At 38.7% G+C, this 22,950-nt stretch overlaps 2 protein-coding genes across 2 annotated transcripts in view; one reads left to right on the plus strand and one right to left on the minus strand.

Moving 5' to 3' along the window:
• Positions 1-22,950, plus strand: part of CLSTN2 (calsyntenin 2) — a 771,758-nt gene that overhangs the window by 334,310 nt on the left and 414,498 nt on the right. The window contains exon 2 of the mRNA XM_050964016.1: positions 12,336-12,458. Coding sequence (XP_050819973.1) covers positions 12,336-12,458 — 123 coding nt within the window. The remainder of the gene's footprint in view (positions 1-12,335; positions 12,459-22,950) is intronic.
• Positions 1-22,950, minus strand: part of LOC127056346 (uncharacterized) — a 502,054-nt gene that overhangs the window by 273,699 nt on the left and 205,405 nt on the right. The gene's annotated exons all lie outside the window — the stretch shown is intronic.

Raw genomic sequence — 22,950 nt, forward strand, 5'->3', positions numbered from 1 at the left:
TTCACTGCACACCTTCTTTCTCCCAGTCTTCCCACAACACACCTTCTTACTACCAGCCAGCCTCTCTGAAGGACCTTCCTTTTAAACTAGTTTCAGCCGGTTCTAAATGGGCTTCAGGTGATCTGATTAGCCTGTTTCCCTTGATTGCTTCTAATCAGTTCTTAATTGGTTCCAGGTGTCTTATGGAGTCTGCCTGACTTAAATGCTTCTAGCACCTTCCTGACTGCTCTGGCCCGTGCCTGGTCACTCAGGAAACAGAAAACTATTCACCTAGTGCCCAGTTTGTTTTCCTTTTACCAGACTCTTGTACCCAACTGGTCTGGGTCTGTCACATCTGTTTGTACAGCACTTACCATCATTGAGTCCTGATCCTGATTTGGGGCCTCTAGGCAGTAATGTAAAATAAATAAGTGGCCATATATGGTGGTATAATTGATTATTTATATTAAATATCCATGGTGTCATATCTTTGCAATTTGTTTTAAAGTATTTATGCAGATACAATACTGACATTTAGGAGCTTACATTTTACATCTGAGAAATATACTAAACAAGGTAATGAAGAGAGGAGGAGAAGATTTAATTGGACAAAAGGTCAGCAGTAGAAAGAAAGGTGGACAAAATGGATTTTGAGTAGAGCTGAATTAATTAATTAAGAAGGATAACTTTATCGGATTACCATCCTTTTCTGTTCAAGAGATAACTGTGGGTAAATCATGACTTCCTCATAGTTACTCATAATTAAAGAGTATCAGACAGTTATTTTGGGGGAAGTCTGTATGGATTGACTGTGAACAGTTCTCTGTGAGTACTCTATTAGTTTTGTGCTATTCAGGCTCCAATGGTTAGTTGCAGATTAGATAAATCACATGGAATTATTTTTTTTTCATTTCCTGATTATTCATACCAGAAGATTGTGCCATTCTGACATGTGTAACCTAAGATAAGGAGGTTGGGCTTTATATATTTGTAGTCTTGCAGCAAACCTTGATAGAGCCATCTTCAGGGACTGAATCCTGGATTTCTGAATCTAGACGCATGTGTCTCTGTTGCATGAGCTGAATGACCACAAACATTAGCTTGCAAACTGCTGCAGACTCCTGACCACATAATGTCACTTAAAGGTGACAAATAACCACACTGTGCAGCATGAATTATACATGAAAATTAAATCATTATTTTTCAGAAATATGCCATGCTACTTTGAAGTTGGCTTTCTGCAAGTATGGGTGCCACTGAAACAGGTTCATATTAATATCCTGGAATGTGAATGTAAGAGGAGTGTGATTATGGCCAACATGAATTTATTTTAAAATAGAAGCAAATGAGTGGAATGCTCTTGGGTTTCTTGTTTCAGGGCCGCAATCTCTAGAAATTTCTTCCATTGGCAGCTGCAAAATTTAGCTGCCACCCAAAGAGAGGACAGCATTTAATTGAGATGAAGAAGTAAACTTCTCATCTGAGTAATTGGGAGGTAGAGAGGAAACAGACATGCACATTGAAACCTTGAAAGGGAGAATTTGTAAAAGTTTTATGAATAAACATAACTTTTGTCATGTCTGTAATCTTCATAGAGCCAGGAGGAAACTGTCTAAAAAGTTGATGAATGGGGTACAAGGGGTTGGAATCCACAAGAAAGGTGGGCGGGGGGGAAGAGAGGCCCCATTTTGAAAACCTCACTCCTGGAGCAGATGTGGGTCTCTGGCCACCTTCCTCTATGCCTGGCCTGATCATTTTGTAGATCAGCTCTCTTAGTGCCTTATAAAGATGACACAAGATTTGGTCCTTAGTGATCACAACTTTTAGTGGATTATTCTGTACTGGATATATGGAGATATATATACAGTATATATAATTCCCATTGACTTCACTGGAGCCTGGATTTCACCTTATAATTGTATGTAAATGTACAAAAATAAGTTACTATTGGTGTAGCATATTAGAAGTAAAACATGGGATCGCTGACAGCAACAAAAAGTACCTACTTGGGTATCAGTACATCATAGTTCAGTGAACTGTATAACACATGAAAGCAAGTATGCTGTAAGAGACTGTGACCAGCAGAATGAAATTGTTTCTATTCACTTTGCCAGTGCGTATAAAATGCATATGTGTGATAAGCCTCTTTCTAGAATTCAGGAAATTGCACCATTCTGTCTTGTTGTTAATTTAGTCACAGATTGTTTTCCTCATACAGAAAGAGGCATATGTTTTTGAAACAACAATAATGTAATCTAATTTTCTCTCAATCTAAAAGCCATAAAGGGTTAGTGGACTAATATGACAATGGACGAAATACCCAGTTATGCCAATTTTCAGGTGTTATTTTCGTCTCCTTTTATATTTTCTATTTGGCTTGACTTGCCTTGTTTCTAATTTAAATGTAATTTTAGTGTATTTGAAAATCACTAATATATACTAAAGTGAGAGTGCATGCAAGCTATTACAGAGTACCCTCATTATATTCCAGGTCTTCTATTGGACTCCTGTCCTTTCTGTGTCACAGATATATTTACATTGCTTTGTTCGAGGCTCTCCCTTATTCCCCCTAAAGAAACACTTAACACGGGTTATGTTTACTTCATCTCACTTGGAATGTGCAATTGCAAGTTCAAACCAATTGTCTGTTTCAAAGCTGATTTCTGCAATTTGCCAAGCCAGGCTTTCATATATAGCTCTACAATGTAAAAAGTATCCTAATGTACATTTATTGTAGGCTCCAGTACACTATCAGCTTGCTGGGGGATTTATAATTTATTGCTTATTCAGTAGCCTAATAAGGCATTAGAAAGAAACTCTTTCTTTCTTGTGGTCCATAAGGTAGCAAGATAAGGAACCAGTTTGTTAGAGTGCAGACCCTCTAAGGCCTAGATTCAGAAAAGCATCCGTCCTCAGGAAACCTTTTAAACATGAGCTTCAGTTTCATTGAGGTCAATGGGACTTCAAATACAAGCTCAAAGTGTTTTCTTGAATTGGAGCCTAGAGGCCCAGTTCTGAAAGGTTCTGAACATCCTCAGTTTCTGTTAAATTCAGTGGGAGTTGAAGGCCCAATTAGCATTGGGTTCTAAGGGCCTAATCTGAAGATCCTTGAAGTCAGTGCACAAACAGCCTTAAGAGAGATGAGCTGATAACTGGGGCTAGACAGTCTCAGATTAAAAACAACCCGTAGATTGGGAGAACACACTGGATCAGTAATTTTAAGGAAAAAAAAATATATGCCCTGTTACAGCTACTTTAAAAAAAGAAAGAAAAAAAGGGTAGAAAACCCAGAAAACTTGAAGTAAATCTAAACTTTTCACAGGTATGGAAATTAACAGTTAAGTCACCTGGACAATATTAACTCTGCCCCTGTATCAGTGCCAGCCTTTAATTCTCACTTCTGTGTTCCTTTGATGGTTAGCTTGTAGGGTGCTATTTTAGATCAAGTGCACTTTCCAAGGGCTTTATGAAATCTGCAGTCATCTTACATTTGGAAATACCATTATACTGTACTGTTGCCTTTCACCCGTCTTCCTTTGGTTGCTATTTCTCCCCCTCCCCACGATTAAGGGCTTTCAGAATGTCTACATCCATTTTCAGTTCAGAGAAGATACTGTCCATATATAGTTTGCATGTGGAATATTGAAAGTGATCACTAGAGGACTGTTTTATACATATGTTTCCAGTATTTGGTATGATGCTTTGTGGCCACAATAGCTTTTGGTCAAAATGTTTAGAACTGGGGACCAGATTTTCAAAGGCCCACCACTACAGCTGGTCAGATATTATGTTGAAATAAAGAGAGGGGGCAGTGCAAGAGATGTTTAGCCTGGTCGTTATGGCAGTAATTTGGGAAATCCAGGTTCAAGACACTCCTCTGCCCATTTCAGAATTATGTGAGTTGGAAAACCCCGCACTCAAGTAGGGAGAGATGGGGACTTGCATCTGGGTCTCCCTTATCCCAGAGCAGTCACATTCTGACTTCCTGAATCAAAAAGCTCAGGTATTGATCTGAAAAACAGACATAATGAGACCACTCTGTTTTTGTGACAACTTCTGAAAGGTTTTGTTTTCATTCCAATTTGGAATGAAAACAAATGATCAGACCTTGAAATTTGCCACAAAAGGGAACTGGGATCCTCTGGTCAGTTCTACTCAGCATCACAGCTAGATGCAGGTTGTCAGAAGAACCCAGCAGTTCCTATTGTAGTATCTATTAATGCCTAACTGTGACAACTCAGCACCCAACTTGTTGAGCTTTTTTGCAAATCTCAACCCGTGTGCCTAAGGTTGGGCTCTTAATTCTATGTTTAAACAGCCAAATAAAACTGGCCTCATTTTCAAAGTGCATTACCACCTATAATTTCCTTTGACTTCAGTGGGATTTGTGCATCCTCAGTACCTCTGAAAATTGGATAGTTTTAATATGGATTTAGGAGCCAAACTTTAGATGCTGAGGTTTGAAAGTGTTCATCTTTTGCTCTTTTCAAGTGTATAGTGTCATTATCTGCAGCAAGGAGGCATTTATATATAGAAACTCTAGCTTTCTTGATAATTGTTGGAAGTAGAACATTTTAGTGATGATGGGGACAGTGTAGCCTGCATGGAATCTGGATGATCTCTGCATGATTTAAGACATTGTAACTGTTGGGATTAAATAGTTATAGATGGGTAAGGTTGTCTCAAAACTTTGTTTTTCAGGTCGGAGTTAAGGTCATCTATGTTCATCCATTTTTCATAGTTTAAAATGTTTTCTTCTTTTACGTTTTTAACCTCAACTCTTATTTTCCCAGGGTTTTAATAGTTTTTATTTCTTTTCTTTTTAATGGCAATTTTTTTAACTCTTTAGCTGACTGATCTATAATTAACTCTATTTTAGCAAAGGGATTTTTGTCTGGGAATTTCCCTCCTTCTGACATGTATTAGGAGGTAGCTAGCAAGATACCATATAAAACTGCTAAGCGCTATATGGCACAAAGGAAATGAGGGACAGGAAGCTCTGCAGAGGACAGGCTCATGGGACCCTGTAGCACAGTAGTTCTCAACTAGGGGTCCATGGCCCCCAGGGGGCTGCGAGCAAGTTTCAGGGGGTTCACCAAGCAGGGCCAGCATTACACTCACTGGGGCCCTTGGCAGAAAGCCGAAGCCCTGCTGCATGGGGCTGAAGCCAAGGGCTCGGACCCTGCCTCCAGGGTTGAAGCCGAAACCTGAACAACTAAGCTTTGCAGCGGTCCCTGTGGCATGGGGCCCCAGGCAATTGCCTTGCTTGCTATCCCCTAGTGCTGGCCCTAGCTTGTATATGCAGAAAACTAGTTATTGTATCACAGCTCAGCTATGGAGTTTTTATAGCATGTTGCGGAGGGAGGACTCAGAAAGAAAAACGTTGAGAACCCCTGCTGTAGCATGTAGGAGCCCTGCATGGCTTCTGGCTTCCAAGGCATCTCCCAGTCTTCCTCTTCTCCCTGATTCCATGCTTTCATTCCTGCTCCAAACCTGACCTTAAAGTCCATAAATCCCTTTGTAGTCCTTAATAGGACAGCAGAAAGTATGGGCCTGCTGAATACTCTACTGAGGCTCATAGCAGATCTTGCAGACTTTACAAAGAGTGGATGATCTTGCTTTTACTCTGGTGTTTTGTATGTTGAATGCACTTTCAGTGGACAACAGAGGGTGAACCATTTTTGGAAGAAGGTTTAATGGAATTCAAAGGCTTGTAATCACGAACATTGCAGGTACAGAGTATGAGAGTATAGTGTTAATGGTGCATACAATTTTTAATGAATCAGCCCCTAAGTATAATTAACGAAAAAGATTAATGCTCTTATCCTAGGTGCTGCAAATTATTTGCATTGCATTTTTATGTTGATGGTTAATAAAGCAATAGAAGGGAGGGCAAGAAAAACATTGAGTACGGCTATAATTCTTCTGTGGCTTGATTGAGTACAGGTATGAATTCAGAAATTCTACTATGGATTTCACTGTTGCCCAGTTAGATTTTCCTATTAAAGGAATAATATTCATGGCTATGCATGTAATTTTATTAGAAATGTTTTCATAGGAGGCCTTCTGTAAAGAAAGGATTGAAAATAGAAACTGACTTATTTTTTAGACTTCTAAAAATTATTATAATGGGTGCATGGTAGAACCTAATATATTAAAGGTTGGAAAATGGTTGTCTTTCCAACCCTTTGTTTTTACCTGTTGATAAACTTCCATCTGGTCACACTATTTTACTGGAATTCTTCATGCACTGAACATTCTTTTCTTTGAAAGTTTGAACAAAATTTCATCTGCTATTTTTGGAGACTGAGGGCTAAAAGTATTGTTTTTCTCTCCAGCTCCTTCACTGCAGCGTTAATTTTAAACACTCATTGAGGAATTGAAATGTGACTATTACGGAACACAAGCATTTGCTCCTTTTTTCCTCTTTAATTAAAAACACATAATATCAATGTTAAAATCAAAAGGACTTTGAAAATTCAGAAGTTAAGATATTAATAGTAGCACAGGCTCAGAAAGATTGCAGATTTCTATTATTAATTTCCAGTGTTTCTCTGTTTTAAATGTATATGTCAGTATATTACTGTAGGTCATAAAGTATATAGCAAAAGTATAAAAGTATAATGCAGCTACATTAAAACTGCCTTTGGAAACATTTTTTAGTTTGACTTTGATTTCAACCGTGCAGCCCTAATGATCACACCACACCTTTGGGGAAGCAAGGGGAGGCAGGATTTGGCTTGCTGGCTGAATAAAGGAAATAGTGCTTTATGGTTGGGGAGGGGAGAGAAAGAGGCAAAGTGCTGCAAATGGAGATAAGGAGCAACACTGACTTATCCCCTGGAATCCAGGTGGGTGGAAGAGTTTAAAAGGGGCAGCCTGTGCAGTGAAGCCTCCTTTCACACAGAGCAGGCTGAGGCAGCACCCACTGTCTCCCCTATAGGTGGTGAAATACCAGGTTTGGTCAAGGCCTTCTGTGAGTATTGCACTAGCCGCCTCTTTTTAGGGGAGCTGGGAAGGAATTTTTCCCTTCTGATCAGATGGCCTAGGTGGAGTTGGGGTTTTTCACCTTCCCCACAGCGGGTTCAGGGAGGGCTTTGTTCATGTGTGGCATGAAGGGAGGTAGGGTATATGTCACAACTCCTTATAAAAATGGGGTGGATGTTCAGTGCAGGTGCTCAACAGGGAAGGGACTTGGTAAAGAACTTAAAAAGATGTTGATTAAAGGAATGGAACAGGATAGTGGGGGAGGGCATGAGACTCCTATGATTGGCACAGTAGGAAGCCAGCCCCCTTTCTTATAGCTCACCTTAACCCTCCTATGAGGGAGGGCAGATGGTAAGGTCCCAGCAATGAGTTGGCTGGGGGACCTGAATGGAAAAGTTGTGGGGGCCTGGCGGAAGCCCCCTGAGAAGTCATTGAATGAACATGTGGGTTACTTTTATCTGCTGGGTAGTCCCAGACATCTAATAATAAAGTCGTGGCCTGATTAAAACCATTTGTAATGTCTCCTGTCCTTGTTTTGGTATAGCCGGCCAATGTTACATCAACATAGTGCATTCATAACCTGACGCGGGTCAAAACCAAAATCTCAAGTCTGAAAGTTTATATTCATACCTCTGGCTCTGATCTCTCCTGTACAATTTAGGGTCTGGATCGGGTTCCAGACACTGAAGAGGCCTGCTTTTAGCATGGGTTTTGTACGTGTGCCAGGATGGTAGGACTCACAAGGAACATCAATTGATGCCACAGGATTTCTGTCACTTTCTGCCAAAATCTCCTGGGAGCAGCTCACAAAACTTCAATGGAGTCAAACCTGCTTTGCCTCAAGCATAATCTCTGCACCCAAAGCCTAAACATAATCTGGTTCTAAAACACCTTGTGCTCAGAGTATCTCCAGCAAGTTTACACAGTTAATTGTAGTATCTATAGTTATAAATGAACATTTTAATAATGCAGTACTCTTCCCCCAGCCTTTAGTTTTATCCCTTTTTGCTCTCTATTTGTAGCACATCCTACCTTGCATTAATGTTTACAACCCCAGCTAGTACTGCCTACGATAGTAAGGACATAACCACAGTACAAGTAAATGATTTGTGTTCTTCTATAATGTAGAGCAGGGATTGGCAACCTTTGACCCGTAGCCCACCAGGGTAAGTACCCTGGTGGGCCAAGACCTGCCACGTCCACAGGTTCGGCTGATCGTGGCTCCCACTGGCTGTGGTTCACAGCTCCAGGCCAATAGGGGCAGCGGGAAGCGGCAGCCAGCACATCCCTCAGCCTGCGGCGCTTCCCACTGCCCCCATTGGCCTGGAGCGGCAAACTGCTGCCAGTGGGAGCCTCATTCAGCCGAATCTGTGGATGCAGCACATAAACAAACCAGCCCAGACCGCTAGAGTGCTTACCCTGGCGGGCCGCAGCCCAAAAGTTGCCGATCCCTGGTTTATAGTCTCCTTGATTAATAGATTAGCCAGACTGCACAAGGCTACAGAAACTCATAAAAAGTCTGGAGGAAAATGTGATTTAATTGCTTGTCAGAGTAGATGCAATAAAAATTTACTATATATGCAGCATTATAATATACACTAAACCTGAAATTTGCAGAGAAAACTGAAAAACACACTATCCACTCAACTCAAAGGCAGATAAGATATGGTAGCTGGATTTTTGAGTGTCGCTTGTGTTTGTTTGTTCATTTTATTCCAATAATGCTGTAATTAACTTTATCAGTAAATATATTAGAAGGAGTACTAAGGCACTTTAGTTTTGACTTGGATGAACTTGAAAGGTTGGTTCAAGCTATTATATACATAAAGGTTCCAAATCTCATAACATAAAAAGATGTATTTAAATTAATTGTTGGATTATATAATGCATCACATTAATTTTTTATTCAGTGGATTGATTGTTTTTATTGTAATACTAGTGGGCTCTTTCAGGCATATGTTTTTCTCTGAAAATTAAGTAGTAGCATTAACTAAGATTACTACTTATTCCTGCACCGTATTGGATTCTTCTGCTGTTTCAGATGGTAAGACTTTTAAATAGAATTTCATTTAATAAAATAAACTTGCACTGTTGGGAAGACTCTCAAAGCCCTGTTCTGTTTGCTGTCACAGAACTCTAGAAATTGTGGTAAATCTGTAAATGGGATGAGATCTACTTTGGAAAAAAAATTTTGTTTGTAGTTCAAGCTCACATTATTTATCCAGTGTGAATCAGAAGGATCCAATCTAGAAAATATGACACAGGGAAACTAGAGGATGAAAGGAAATATTGTTTAAAGTACACGTAAAAATCATGGCTTAGAACACATGCTATAATGGCTGAGAGGGAATAGTAGGCAGATGACTTATTTTGGAGATTTTTGTTTAAAATATATTAATATTATTAAAGTAAAATAAAATGTAGCATGAAATGAAGATGAAAAATGTTGTATACTTGGAAGATAAGGGCAACTGGAGGAAAAGAAAATGTATAATTAAACATATGCATTTCTTGAGGCTTGAAATGAAAATCTGTTCATTGTTCAAAAAAAAAAAATCCCATTTCTACAAGGATGCTGTGTATGAATGGGAGACTCTCAAAGATGTCAGAAATGTGCATGTTATGTTGGGGCTAGTATTATTCTGATATCCTGAAACTAATTTTTCAATATTGGAGAATAAATCTATTCACTGATCACAAATTAAGAAATATTATATTCTTTAAATACCACATATTATGAAGGTTTATGGAAGTATATGTTCACTACTGAATGAGATATCTTTGCCTAGGAAAGAGAGAAAAGCTACACTCAGATACCAACTTGTAATTCCAATATTATGTATTCCATATTATAGAACTAGAATTGCACAAATAGTAGAAAAGGCTTGCCTTTTTTAGTTACAGGGAACTGTTTTAGAAGTATAGGTCTTCTGCTACTGAAGAATAATTTTGCTCTAAAGTAGCTAGATTAAATAGTTTATTTTCAGATTCATAAAAGGCATGTTATCTGAAGCTCTTAGAATGCTTTTACAAAGATGCACATTGTAAGCCGCCTGCAGATCGTGTTTTGGGAGGTGTGGGTGATAAGACAATAGTCACCAATTGACCGCTGTTAATACTGGCAGATACAAGAGGAAAAGTGAAAGGCTATAGATTTCCAATCACTTGAGTAATGCAACTGATTCTAGGACAATTTGTTAAATACTTCCATCAACAATATGTGCCCAAACCTATGGTTAGAAGAGCTGAAAGAGAAGATTTATTTTACAGGAACTCAGACAGCGATTTAACAACAAATTATCCAGATCGGGTGGATTCTTTATTGTGCAAATATATAGTGCAAATATTTTTAAAACATTGATGATACATTAACTAAGAAGCAGTGCTCATGAACTCATTCAATTTTGTGTGATGTTGCTGACTTTAAAGCTGCAAGGCATATTATTTTTCTAACTGAACAAAACAAAATTTTAAGTTAATACATTAAAAACAATGAAAAATGAGACTGTAATTACGAAGCCTTTCTAATGAAGGTGTCAGCAGGAACAATCATTAGCAGACCATAATGTTATCAAGAAGTGGACTGTTGACAGCTATTTTTAATACTCTAAGGGTTGCTGACCTGCTCAGATCATCCATAGAGCATGAATGTACCCCCCTTGGAAGAGGCATGGGGATGGGGGTCAGATGCCTTTTTGGCACTGTTTCCAGCACCTCTCTGGAGTTATATGTTAGAATGTGGATCCATGTGAAGGGAGGTAACAAGTGGTGGGTGAAAAGTAGACAGGTCCAGGGGGTTAGGAGATAATAATCTAATTGCATAGCATCGCCCACTGCCCTTCACATCTTCTATGGGGATGTGAGGAAGCCCTGGAAGTGGTATGTTGTGCCAGCCAGACCCCAAAGCTGGTGTGGAGGCATGGGTGCCCCAGGCCTCCTGTGTACCCTAGGCCTCCTGTGTACCCTATACGTTTTGTGGGCCAGCACCTATTCTATGTAACCATGCAGGTGTCTAAAACTGGCTCTCTTGATTTGAAGGAAATATATTAGGGCAACCTCCCCAGACACTTGTTCCTTCCTGTGTGTTTTGCCATAGGACAAGACATTTAGGACCTGTGTTATTTGTAATATTAGGGATTTTGTTTATTTATTTATTTATTTTTGGTGGTAGATGTCTTGTAAATGATCCCATTTGGTCCTATTTGTGTTCGCTTTACAATCAACCCTAGATTTTGGTTGAAGGCATTTCTATTAGCCACTAGATATTCTCACCAATATCTGGTTCACAAATAAATAATATGTGTGAAAAGTAACTTGTATCAGAACTTGCAAAGTCCAATGATGAAATGTGTTGTTTCTTGTTGCTTGGGAAATAACTAAATTAATAACTATTAGAAGATGAGTTCCATTGTAATTCTGCTATAGAAGCTCCCAAAACAGAACATTCAGATTTTGGTTTAGGAGGCTAAATACTGTTTGTAGACAAAAGTAACATTTATTTTAGATATTAAAAAGCAAAAGTCAATGACCATTATCTTCTTTATACCAAACAGTGGAGAAGAAAGTGTGTGGTGGTAAACCTCCTGACTCCCTAGTCAGGCATTTCATGTTGTCTTCCCGCCTTAGTCATAAGCTTCCAGTGGGATCAGAATGTGAAATGCTTAATAACAGTTGGGGCCCAGATGTTCCCATATAGCCATCTAAATGAGGGCCAAATTTTCAAAAGTACTAAAGCTGGTTGAAAAAAGAAAATTCGTCATAATGAAAAACTTCAGCATTTGTGTTTTGGTCTGAGTGTGAATGAAGCCTCAAGAATCTTTAAAATTGCCCACAAAAAGGAATTTCCAAAAAATCTAGGCACCAAGGCTAGTTGTGGGTTGCTGCCTTCCTAGTTTCCATTGGAAGGTTTAACAGAATTGACACATTCCTATGGAATGTTTAGATTCTATCAAATCAGCATTTTCCAACTGGAAAAACTGTTCCATCAGAAAATCTTTGACTGGATTTTCAACTACTTAGCATCCAAGAGTTCTCATTGTGTCAGATACAGCCAGGGTTTCAACAGGACTCAGCACTCAGTGTGCTGTATTGAAAATCTGGCTATTTTTCTTCATACCTAAATTGGAGCTGTGCCCAACTGAAAACCTGGACCATAATGTTCCAAGTTGTTTGTTTCCTCACCAGTAAACTGGATATGATATCTACAGTACATGGGTTGTATGACATGAAGTGTTTATGTATTAATAGTGTTAATATCATGAGTGACATACTAAAATACTGTTTCCTTTTAAAAAAATATACTAAGTGAGCAGGCTGAGGATAAGAAATGTACCAAAGGAGTTAAATACATTCTTTATTTTGTTTTCTAGTGAACAAACACAAACCATGGATAGAAACATCCTATCACGGAGTCATTACTGAAAACAATGATACTGTCATTTTGGATCCTCCTCTTGTTGCTTTGGATAAGGATGCTCCTGTTCCCTTTGCAGGTAGGAAAATACACAAACAATGTAATTTGTATTTGCTGAATGCATGATAACTTACTAGAGAACAGCTGCAAGCAGTTTGTGTGCAGCACAATGATAGTATCATCTAAGTGATACTAATTCCATTAAAGGTTCGATTGTCTGTCTATCGGATTTGGATATTGGGCCCATAGACCTTGAAATGAGATGTTTCAGAATGAATGTGTCTGCTAATTTGTTGTGGAGGCAGGAGAGATTATACATGGTGCATTATAGTAAGCTTGTGCTGTCGACTTTTATTTTTTTAATGAAAACATGGGGAGATATGTAAGAAAACCTGATTTCACAATATTAATTACCATTCTGTTTGCCTAAACGAATCCTATATAACTAAGCTATTTTACTGGTAGGTAGTTAAAAAACAGCTGTGGAGTAAACTATGTAAGTAGTAGTCAAAGACACTTGCATACTATGTGATGATGCTAGTACTTCATAACAGTCAGAGCCAAGACAGGAAATTTAATCGAGATTTCTGATAAGATTACTTTATGGTAGATGTATGCGATATTGAGGATTTTTCCCATATAAAGTCTTTTTTTCCCCATGCACTTAGTCTGTCACATTTTAAGCTACTTGAGCAGAAAAATAACAGATAAGCTCCTTGAAGTGCAAAAGAGCTAAAGTGGTTGTTGCATTTTAAAAAATAAAAAACTTGCAAAAAGATGGAAGAATAATAAAAAATAATGGTGATGTAGAGATCATGAAAAGAATGCATGCATTGTATATGAGATTGAGATGTTTTCCAGTGTTTCAGCCTGGGTGCATATGGGCAAGCATTATCCTGAAGTATAGGTCCATGTTCACTTAAATAACAACTCTCAATCACTGGCTTCCGTTATGACAGTACTTGAGTCACAATAAACCATTTCCCCTCATGATTGTGCTGTTATGCTACTTTATGCTCTGCTCCTGCAATATGAGGATTCTCCAATATTTTCAGAGTGTGAACCTCATTTTAATAGAGAGATTGTCTTGTGGACCAGCACCCTTCTCATCCACAATTGCAGATATTGCCTCCTGTCCCTTAAGCAACCATATAGCAATTGGCAATTACAGGAACAGAAGTATAAAAATGTAGTCCATCTGAAGTGTCTTTATTTTCAGCTGCTACATGACATTAGAGAGATCCAGTACCACCTGACCAGCCAGACCTCCATAGATTTCCAGCATGTGGTCCCTGGGACACAGATGGGGAACCAGTGCTTGCAAAGTGATTCATGTGGATGGACTCTTATGCTAACATGGATCTCTTTGCAGAATTAGGAATTAGTTTGCTTCTTTGAGACGGCCTCTCCTTGGGAGATACTCACTGTAATAAGACTCAGGGAATTTGTCCTACAAAGATGCTTTTAGGAATAGTTGCCTGTGATTGAAGTGCCAATTTTTTTGATCACAAGAATGTTTTGTTCTAAACAAACAACTCGTATTTTTAAGTATTTGTCAACGACTCCTTAAAAACCAGAAAAATATACCCTATGTGATTAACAGTTACTTCTGTGTGGTGTGTTTGAGCATCACTCATTTTGTATGGTATTACCTTCCTCTGCAAAATTAGATATCTTTTCACAGATGTGCAATTAATTCTTCTAGTCATACATTAAAAGTGATAATACAGTCCAATGTGCAGCTGCATTAATTAAAAAACACATCTTTCACCATCTACTTGTACAGTTATTTGAAACAAGGTAGAAATATTAGTCACACTTATTGTTCTCATTCATATGTTAACATCTTGCTGACTGATATTTAGTTTAATTCCTTGCTCAAAACTCCATAATGCTCATGGTTTGTTTGGTTTTATAAGGGAACAATCAATGTGCATTTCTTAATTATAATATTTTTCCCTTGCCATTTATGACAGTCCTCTGGAAGATTGGATTTGAAATCTTTCTCTATCACACAGATAGACTTATTTGTTTTGATAAAGTTGCTCATGAGTCCTGGGTGTTTACACTGATTTTTAAAAATGTATTTAATGCATTCATTCATTTCATTTATTTGTCTTATTTCATTTTGTATCCCTTGCATGTACTATAGTTGATGTGTTATGTAAGAGGCGAACACGAGGAAAACAATATGCAGGTTTTTGCGCCAATACCTTCACAGTTTCACTTTTAAGTTCACGCCCAGTTAATATTGTATAATATTTGGTGCTAGTTCAAATAGCCTTGTAAGAGATATGCTTTCTAGTCTATCCAAAACTCTATAGTCCTTATTGAGCCATACTGTTCATTTCCTTTTATTTTCAAAGAATAAGAGCCTAGATTCCATAGAAGTTTGAATAACCAAAATATTTAATTCCCTGTATCAGTTGCCTAGCATTCACTTTGTCTCCAATTCCATAACAAAAAGCAAACTGAAACAACTAACTTTATGTGATATTCTGAATCCAATTTCACTGGTCCTGTATATCATGACAGAGAAATTTCCTTACGCTTATCTAGAAAATTGCTGCTTTAATTTCCCAGAAGTTTCTTTGATTTATTTGCCCATCTTGTGAGACTGTAGGCTGGTGGCAGGGCATTTCCAATAGTTAATGGAATTGATTCTAGAGTTCCTGTTATCCAAAACTTTTTCCTCAAAATATTGGCTAAACAGAGGTTAAATCATCTGATCTTCATAGCATGTTACACAGCCTGTTGGCCCATTTGTGAGAGGAAGATGAATGGGGAGTTTGACATTGTATCATTTTGAATTTTTTTTTATAATTTACATTTTGTACAGGAGTGTAGAGTGAGTTTTGGATGGTGCAAATTGAAAGTATACAGTAGGCAAATACTACTGAGCACTATACTGAAGTTTTTAGAGTATTATCCATCACTATCCCTACATACTCCTGTCCAGTGTTCTGCACTGTACAGATAATAATTCTAAGTTTTAATTGTATATATTTGTTCATTTGCCCTTGCCTTTTTCTCCAGTTATTTGGAGAAGCCCCTTACTACAGTTGCTACATCTCAGATCTATTTTCAATTACATCACGCTCCTTTTTTATTGATTTAGTTGTGAGCCAACTGTGTGCTAATCTGAGTGCAAAATACTTCTAACTCTTCCACTGATGTAAATAAATAAGTCAGATCTATCCTGGTATTGATCCTTGTGGCTGTCCACTGCTTACTTACCAACAAATTGTTGCCATTCACAAATCAGGCCTGTATCCGCCTAAATAGCTTGCCTCATTTCTTACAATTACCTTTATAGATTTATTGTGTTTATGTGGGTATATCAAAAGATTTCCTGAAGTCCAGTTAAATTATGTTGATGGCTTTTTTTAAAGATGTGTTAGGTATGGAATTTCCCATTTGTGAATTTATCCTTCTGTCTTCAATCATATCAGAGCTTTTGAAGTCCTACATTCCATTCCAGTATCTTTCCCTATTGCTGCAGCCAACTTGTAGATTTTTATAGTTTTCTGGGATCTTTTCTTCAAAAGCTCTAAGATAATATAGCCCAGATTCAGGAAAGGATCCCTATTCAGGAGATTGACTCTGTGCTGCACTTAGGTATCCTAGAAATATTACTAAAATTAAACATGTGCTTAAGTGCTTTCCTGAATCGGGGCCATAGCTGTTGCATAGCTTTCTCATAGTTCATTGTAGTGCATCAGTTTTCAAATAGCTTTTAAGAGCTAAGCATTTATTCTTTTAAAAGTGTGTGTGCAGATATGCATTTATATATGAATATGTGTATATATGTAGAGTGCATGTATGGATGGATGTTAGTTTCGGGTACATCTTTCTTGCTTTTCAGAATTCTGGCTGGCATAAATCCCATGCAACTCTAGTTACTTTTATACTTAAAAAAACAAAACACCTTCCCCCAACATTGTGTTTCAATGAACTAGTTAAAATATCAGAGACAACAACATAGTTACCTAGTTGACTGTTACGTGGGCTATGTAAGTGTTACGGTGTCCTTCACTACTCATTTTCTTGTTTTTAAGTATTTGGGTTTCCTCAGAGGTTTTCATACCTATCGCATCAAACTGGTTTAGGAAGCAGAGACCTTTTTGCTTTGGGAATTTTTCCATTTTTGCTTTCTACAGTTTTCAGAGTTTCTTCTATGTATGTAAATGGGCCAGATTCTCACTCCTTTCTCCAACCCCTTTGCACTGGCCACCTGAGAATTTCCCTGGTGGGGGAGGAGGTCTCAGTTGGCATCAGGTTGGTGAAGCCAGCTCCTATGCCAATCCCCCACTTCTGACACACCCCAGTGGACAAGGTGCAGATCATGGTAAGGTGGGGTGGGAACATATCTTTGCCAGTTTTCACTAGGGTTTGATCCTTTGGGAAACATACGCAGGCAATTTAAGTTAGAGCAGCCTTTATGAGTTCACTTACACTGGAGCTCACTTACACTAGGTGAAAGCAGATTCAGAGATTAGAGCAAGTCCAGTGGTGCTTATTGGCTATAAATATGCCAGATTCAGTTGGGGCAGAAATCTTCAGTGCAGGTGCTGTCACATAGCCCCTGGAATGGGGGATTGGGTGGAGGAAGGGGTGTCTATAGCACTGAGCACTATGGGGATTATTGTCTACTTGAGGGTGCAGAGGAGCACAGATCAGTGTAAATTAGATCAGCTCTGACTTATACAGGGACACATTGGTCCCTGCAGCCAAAAACTGGGTGGCACAAAGGTGGCTTGAAGCACTGCTGTTCCTCCATCCGCTCTGAGCTAAGCTTTCTGTGGGGCACAGCAAAGAACTTGTCTCCTGCTTCTTCTCTGCAGCAAAACACACAATGGTAGAGCTAAGCTATTGTTGATACATTAGCTATTTAATTTGAGATTAGTGCTATGAAGACCAATTTTCTGTCGGTTGGTCATAAATATCTGGGTATAGAGTTCTGTCCATATTCAGACTTTCTAGCTTCTTAAACATCAGCAGTGGCATAGTCTTTGTTTCCTTCAGGATTTCTGCCTCCTTTCTTGGGAACTTTAATGTTGTTCCTGGCATCTGTTTCTTTTTCTCTTTTGAGAACAATGAGGCAAACGTTTAATTCATGACGTTAACTCCTTCTATTGATACATAAATCACATGCATTTCAGAGTCTTTCTTGTGGTGTGGTCACAAGTAAATATGTTTGCAGAATTCTGAAAATCTCTCCTTTATTTTGGCATTGGGTGGTGGTAAAAGCTGGTGCTTAGAAGTGATGTTACGAAGGTGGGCCTCTGGGATGGCATGGGGGTAGATCATGGGTACTATTCAGAGTTGCCAATTCTCATGATTTTATCACAAGTCTTGCAATCTTTGGGGGTTTTCTTAAAGCCCCAAATCCCATGTGAGAATATTGGCTTTTTATTTTTACAGAATGAACATTTCTGGCCCTCATGATTGTGGAGGGAAAAGCTTGCAAATGTGACTACAAAAGGCTCAGGTGCAAAAAGGAAAATTAAAAGATTCCAAATGTATTATTTTTAAAAAAATCTCAAGATGATTTTAAGTCAAATCATATGATTTTTGGAGCCCAACTCATGTTTTTTGCATGCTTGTGGCTGGTGATACTATACCCTACAGACATAGACTGAGCGTGCTCCTAATGCATAACTGTGCCTGGAAGTTTCTAGAATAACTGTGTGTGTGTCAGGCACAACCGAGCTCTTAAACATTAACTTCCGTGGCTCTCTGGTTACAGCCTGGTGTGATTTCTTTCTCTATACAGCATGCATTGTGCTAATGTTGTCACACCATCTTTGAATCTATATGGAGACATGAACTGTCATCTCAGGGTAGGTTATTGTCCACTGTCCCCCCAGCTTGATTAATGTTTTCTTTCTTAAAAATTTTACCTTCTTCCTTCCCCCCTCCCCCAACAAAAAATTACTATAATGACATGCCTTCAGGGGAAACCATTGAGTTGAAAAAGGGATTCTTCCCCAAAAGCCACATAGTTCTAAATCAGAGTTGCATTGGCTTGAAGATTGGCAGTAGAACACAGTCAGCAGTTGCATACGAGATACGTGATGAGGGATGACCTCACGGATCAGGTTTTCTAGCAATAGGTTAGTCATAGCACAGAATCACTCTGGCCGCAGATAGAGAGAGCTCAACTGAATCAATATGACAGTAACTTATCTAGATATTTAAAAAAAAAACAGCCCCCCCCCAACAAAACTGTGCAATATTTTTGAGAGGGTGTTGTTTGTTTTGTTTGTTACTTTGGGAAGTAAGGGGAGGAGGCCTTATTTTATCCTTATAGTTTGGCTGCATTTTCCAGCAGAATTTACTGCTGAGCATCATGTCCCCACCAAAGAGAATGCTGGAATGTTGTTCTGAGTAGGAGCTTGGCTGTCTGTGGTGTTTCTTGCTATTGCAGAACTGAAGAAGAAAAAAAATAACATTTAGACCAGGATAATGGAGAATGTTCTTCTTTTCCTTGAAGCATTCAGAACATAGAGTTTGATTCACTACTACGTTTTTCTGCTGGTGGACTTCCACTGAACTCAGTGATGTTACACTGAGGTAAAACTGGAGGAATGCTGTAGTGAATCAGGGCTGTTAACTCTGAAATTTTTCTGGTTTTATCAAAAGGTTTGTAGGTCACCTGTTTAAAAATGGTCATTTTGGTTCTCAAATGGTTGCCCTCTTGGCACCCACACACATACGTGCTCCATATGTGCACCTCTTCACCTAAGTAGTATTATATAGTTCACTGCTTGCAAATCAGACTTCCTTTGCAAATGAAATCCTAATCTCCAACTGACTTTACCATCTTACCTGGACCTTAAAAAGGAAAGGTAGAGAATGAAATAAAAATGTTATGGTTGTTTGATCGTTCACATACACTTTCACCCTCTCAAGCAAATCACTGACATTTTCACCGTTAATAGGAGAATTCTTATTCCCAAGTGTACCCTGACAAAACTAGCTGTAGTAGCCCACTTGACCCAGAGCTTGAACACAAAACTCCATTTTTCTGTAGGACTCTTCTGAGCTGTTTGCAGACTTTCAAAAAGTGAAGCATTCCTGGTAGTGATGGTTCATCAACTGGTAAACAGTGCTCAGCAGTAACAGAGCACAATTATTATTATTATTTTTTAATTCTTAACATAAAAAATGTGGATATTATTCTTCAAATTGAGACTCTGACTAATCTCTTTTACCTTCCACTGGCAGTAAGGCATAAAATATGCTGTCAGATTTATGGTGCTCAGAATATATTGGTTTTAAATATTTTAACCTTATAGTAAAGCATGACCAAGAGTTTGAACCTTAAATTAAGCCTTAAAGGTGTTTGTAACAAATCACCTGCTAACTATTTTATTTGAGAAGTTTTTAGGATAGCATAATTGATTAAGGCATTTAGGGATGTCTACACTTGCCATTTAAAGTGCAAAAAGTCCCTTTTCACGCAAAAACCGTGACAGCATCTATACTTGCCAGTGACTTTTTGTGGTGAAACTCAGAAGTTTCACCGCAAACAGAAAACCACCTCCATGAGAGGTGTACAGTTCTTCTTACTGGTGATACTTTTATGGTGATGTGCAAGTGAAGACATGTTCTTCCTGTTTACATAGCTTTTAGTCCCTGGAGTATATCTCACAGTGCCTAGGTGACTACTCTGTCCAGCTAAGCAAACGGTCCCCTGCTTGGAGCAATGCTGAGCTACTGGAGCTGATCAGTGCCTGGGGAAAGGAGGCTGTGCAGGAACCCAGGATGTCCCATGATCATCCCCTCAGTCCCCCAAGGCCTATCCTCAAAATGGAGAGAGCTGCACTGTGGAATAGCTGCCCTCAGTGTGCTGCTCTCATCAGTGATGGAAGTGCTGCAAATGTGAACACAATGTGACGCCTGTGGAAGTAAGTGAGAACACAAACCAGTGCTTTTCTTTCACTGGTTCCCTATCAGCAGTGAAACTGACAGTGCAAAAACTCTGCAAGTGTAGACATAGTCTCAGTGTAGCCCTTAAATGGGGAACATAGCCCATGGAGAATAAAAGTACCCTGAAAATTTGGCAGTAGCACAATCAGCTGCAGAAGATACAGGATTAGGAATGACCTCAAGGCTACTGTTTCTCATACAGTAAGGTTACGCATGATAGGAGATGCTTAGGCTCCAGATACAGAGAAATCCATCGATCGCTCTCTTATAGTGACCTCTGTTGGCTAGCTCATGAATCTCAGACAAGTCTCTCCTTTGCTGAATTTAACTGTCTTTTTAGTTGCCATGGCAGTAGTCAAAAATAGGGTATTTTAATGACTTTGCTTCAAGTCTAAAAGGTTCAATCCACTCAGATTGTTCTCACAAGCCTTTTAATTGTTGCTCAGTGGTCTGTGTCTAAAGTAGGACTTGAGTGGTCATGAAGGAATTTAAACTTACATGCCTAGATCCTGTGCTGTGAAAATAAGTGTGAGACACGTTTACCTTAAAATACCAAATTATTTGAAGTAAGGAAGTTAATAGGTTGGTGATTGATTGATTTAAAGGCTATTGTCTACCTTTATTCATGATATGAAGGAACTTTTTGGATGTTATGCAATCAGCCTTGTACATTAACTTTCTCTCAAAGGAATAATACCAGGTTAGAAATTGTATTTATTTAAAAGGCAAATGTCTTGATGTTATTAATAATAGCTTAGATCATTAAAACTGCAAATATTTTTAAAAAAAAATATTTTTCACTGTTTGCTCATCTTGGACAATAACAAGATGCCACAAGTTAGTCACTTTCTGGTTCTTGTGCACCAACATAATGCTACAGGTTTTGGGTTGCAAAATATGGTGGAATTAAACATTCCCCGTGAAAACTTTTCAATTTAGAAATAAAATTTAAAATACGTTCTTATTTATATCAAGTTTCATGAAAACTTGTTTTAGCAAAACCCAAATGTTGGATCTAAGCTGTATGACAGTGTGTCCCTCTAATTTAATCTGTAATGATATCTCCTGTTTAGGGAATGTTGCTAAATGAATACAACTGCTTGTATAATGAAGTGCAATGAATAGGAATGAAATGTTCGTGTGCTTTTAGTATTACAAGAAAAAAGGAATGAGTAAATTCATTAGTGTGAGGTTCAGCTATGTGTATAATTGGTTAAAATATTCAGTGAGTCGTATAACATTCAGCTTAAAAAAACCCTCTAGTAAAATATCGTGTCATGTATACACTTGTGCCTCTATTATTCTTTTGCACTTTTTAAAAACAAAAGTGTTACTATGTGAAGTTGAAATTTGAGTTAGTTTTTTACAAGTAAAATTTTTATATGGGAAACTAATATATAATAATACTTGCTAGTACTAAGCCACAAACGAAGACCGAAACAGGATTTGGAGGTCTAATTTGCAATGCTTTTTTTGCCTTTGACCTATGGCGTTTGTGATCTTGTCATCATGGAATCTCTGGGCAATCTTGTCGTGAAATTTGTGAGCTGTTCAGAAGCCATGAGACAGTAAGATGGGAATTGATCCATGCATGGACCAGAGCCATACATCTCTGTTGGTAACACACTTAAGAGTTGTAATGCTCCATTTGTGTCTCAAGAGTCTGCATTATGTCAGCTCTTGTGCAGCTTCATTGAAAATGGGGAGTTGTCTGGCTATACTGAAAGAAGAACAGGAGACATTTGACATGGTTTAATTAGATGTCTGGGACTATTCAGTAGATAAAAGTGTACAGTGCAGGTAACCCATGTTTTTTCTATAATTACCCAGAGCTCTTACCAGCTCCCCCTCTTTGTTCAGCCAGGTCCCTCCAGCAAATGTATTGCCAGGACCTTTCTATCCACCCTCCTCATAGGAGGGTTAAGGTGGGCTTAAAGAATGGGGGGGTTGGCTCCCTGCTGTACCAATCCTACGAGTCCCCTACCATCCACTGTTAGTTTCTTTAACGAACACCTCTTTTTAAGTCTTTTTCCAAGCCATTTATCCAGTCACTGTATGCCTTTCCTCTGGAGTACCTGCACTGGACATCCGCCCTACACTTAAATAATGAGTTGCGACATATGGCCTACTGCCCATCATGCCATGCTTGAACAGAGTCCTTCCTGAACCCACTATGGGAAAGGTAAAAAAAAAACCCAACACAACTGCACCCAAGCCAATATGGTGGTAAGGGAAAAAATTCCTTGCCAGTCTCCCTAAAAATGCTCACAGCAGGTCTTGACCAAACCTAGTATTGTACCACATAAAGGGGAGGGACGGTGGGTCCCACTTCAGACTGCTCCATGTAAAAGGTTTCAGCCCCAGGGCTTCCTCTTTTAACCCTGCATTCCTAGGGAATAAGTCAGTGACCATTCTGACGCTTTTGCAGCAGTTTTCATCTAAGCCATAAAGCACTATTCCCTTTGTTTGGGCAGCCAGCCAAACATCTCTCCCCCACATTAAAGGTGCAGGGCAGTCAACTTTGCCATGTAGATGGTACTGAATTTGCTCAATAATCTAAATTTCTTCAATGAGGGTAAATGGAATGCTGGGAATCAACAATAGTGTATTATAGTTATTTGAACAGAAGAATCCTA

This window comes from Gopherus flavomarginatus, chromosome 8 (assembly GCF_025201925.1).
Source record: "Gopherus flavomarginatus isolate rGopFla2 chromosome 8, rGopFla2.mat.asm, whole genome shotgun sequence".
Classification (NCBI taxonomy): domain Eukaryota; kingdom Metazoa; phylum Chordata; order Testudines; family Testudinidae; genus Gopherus; species Gopherus flavomarginatus.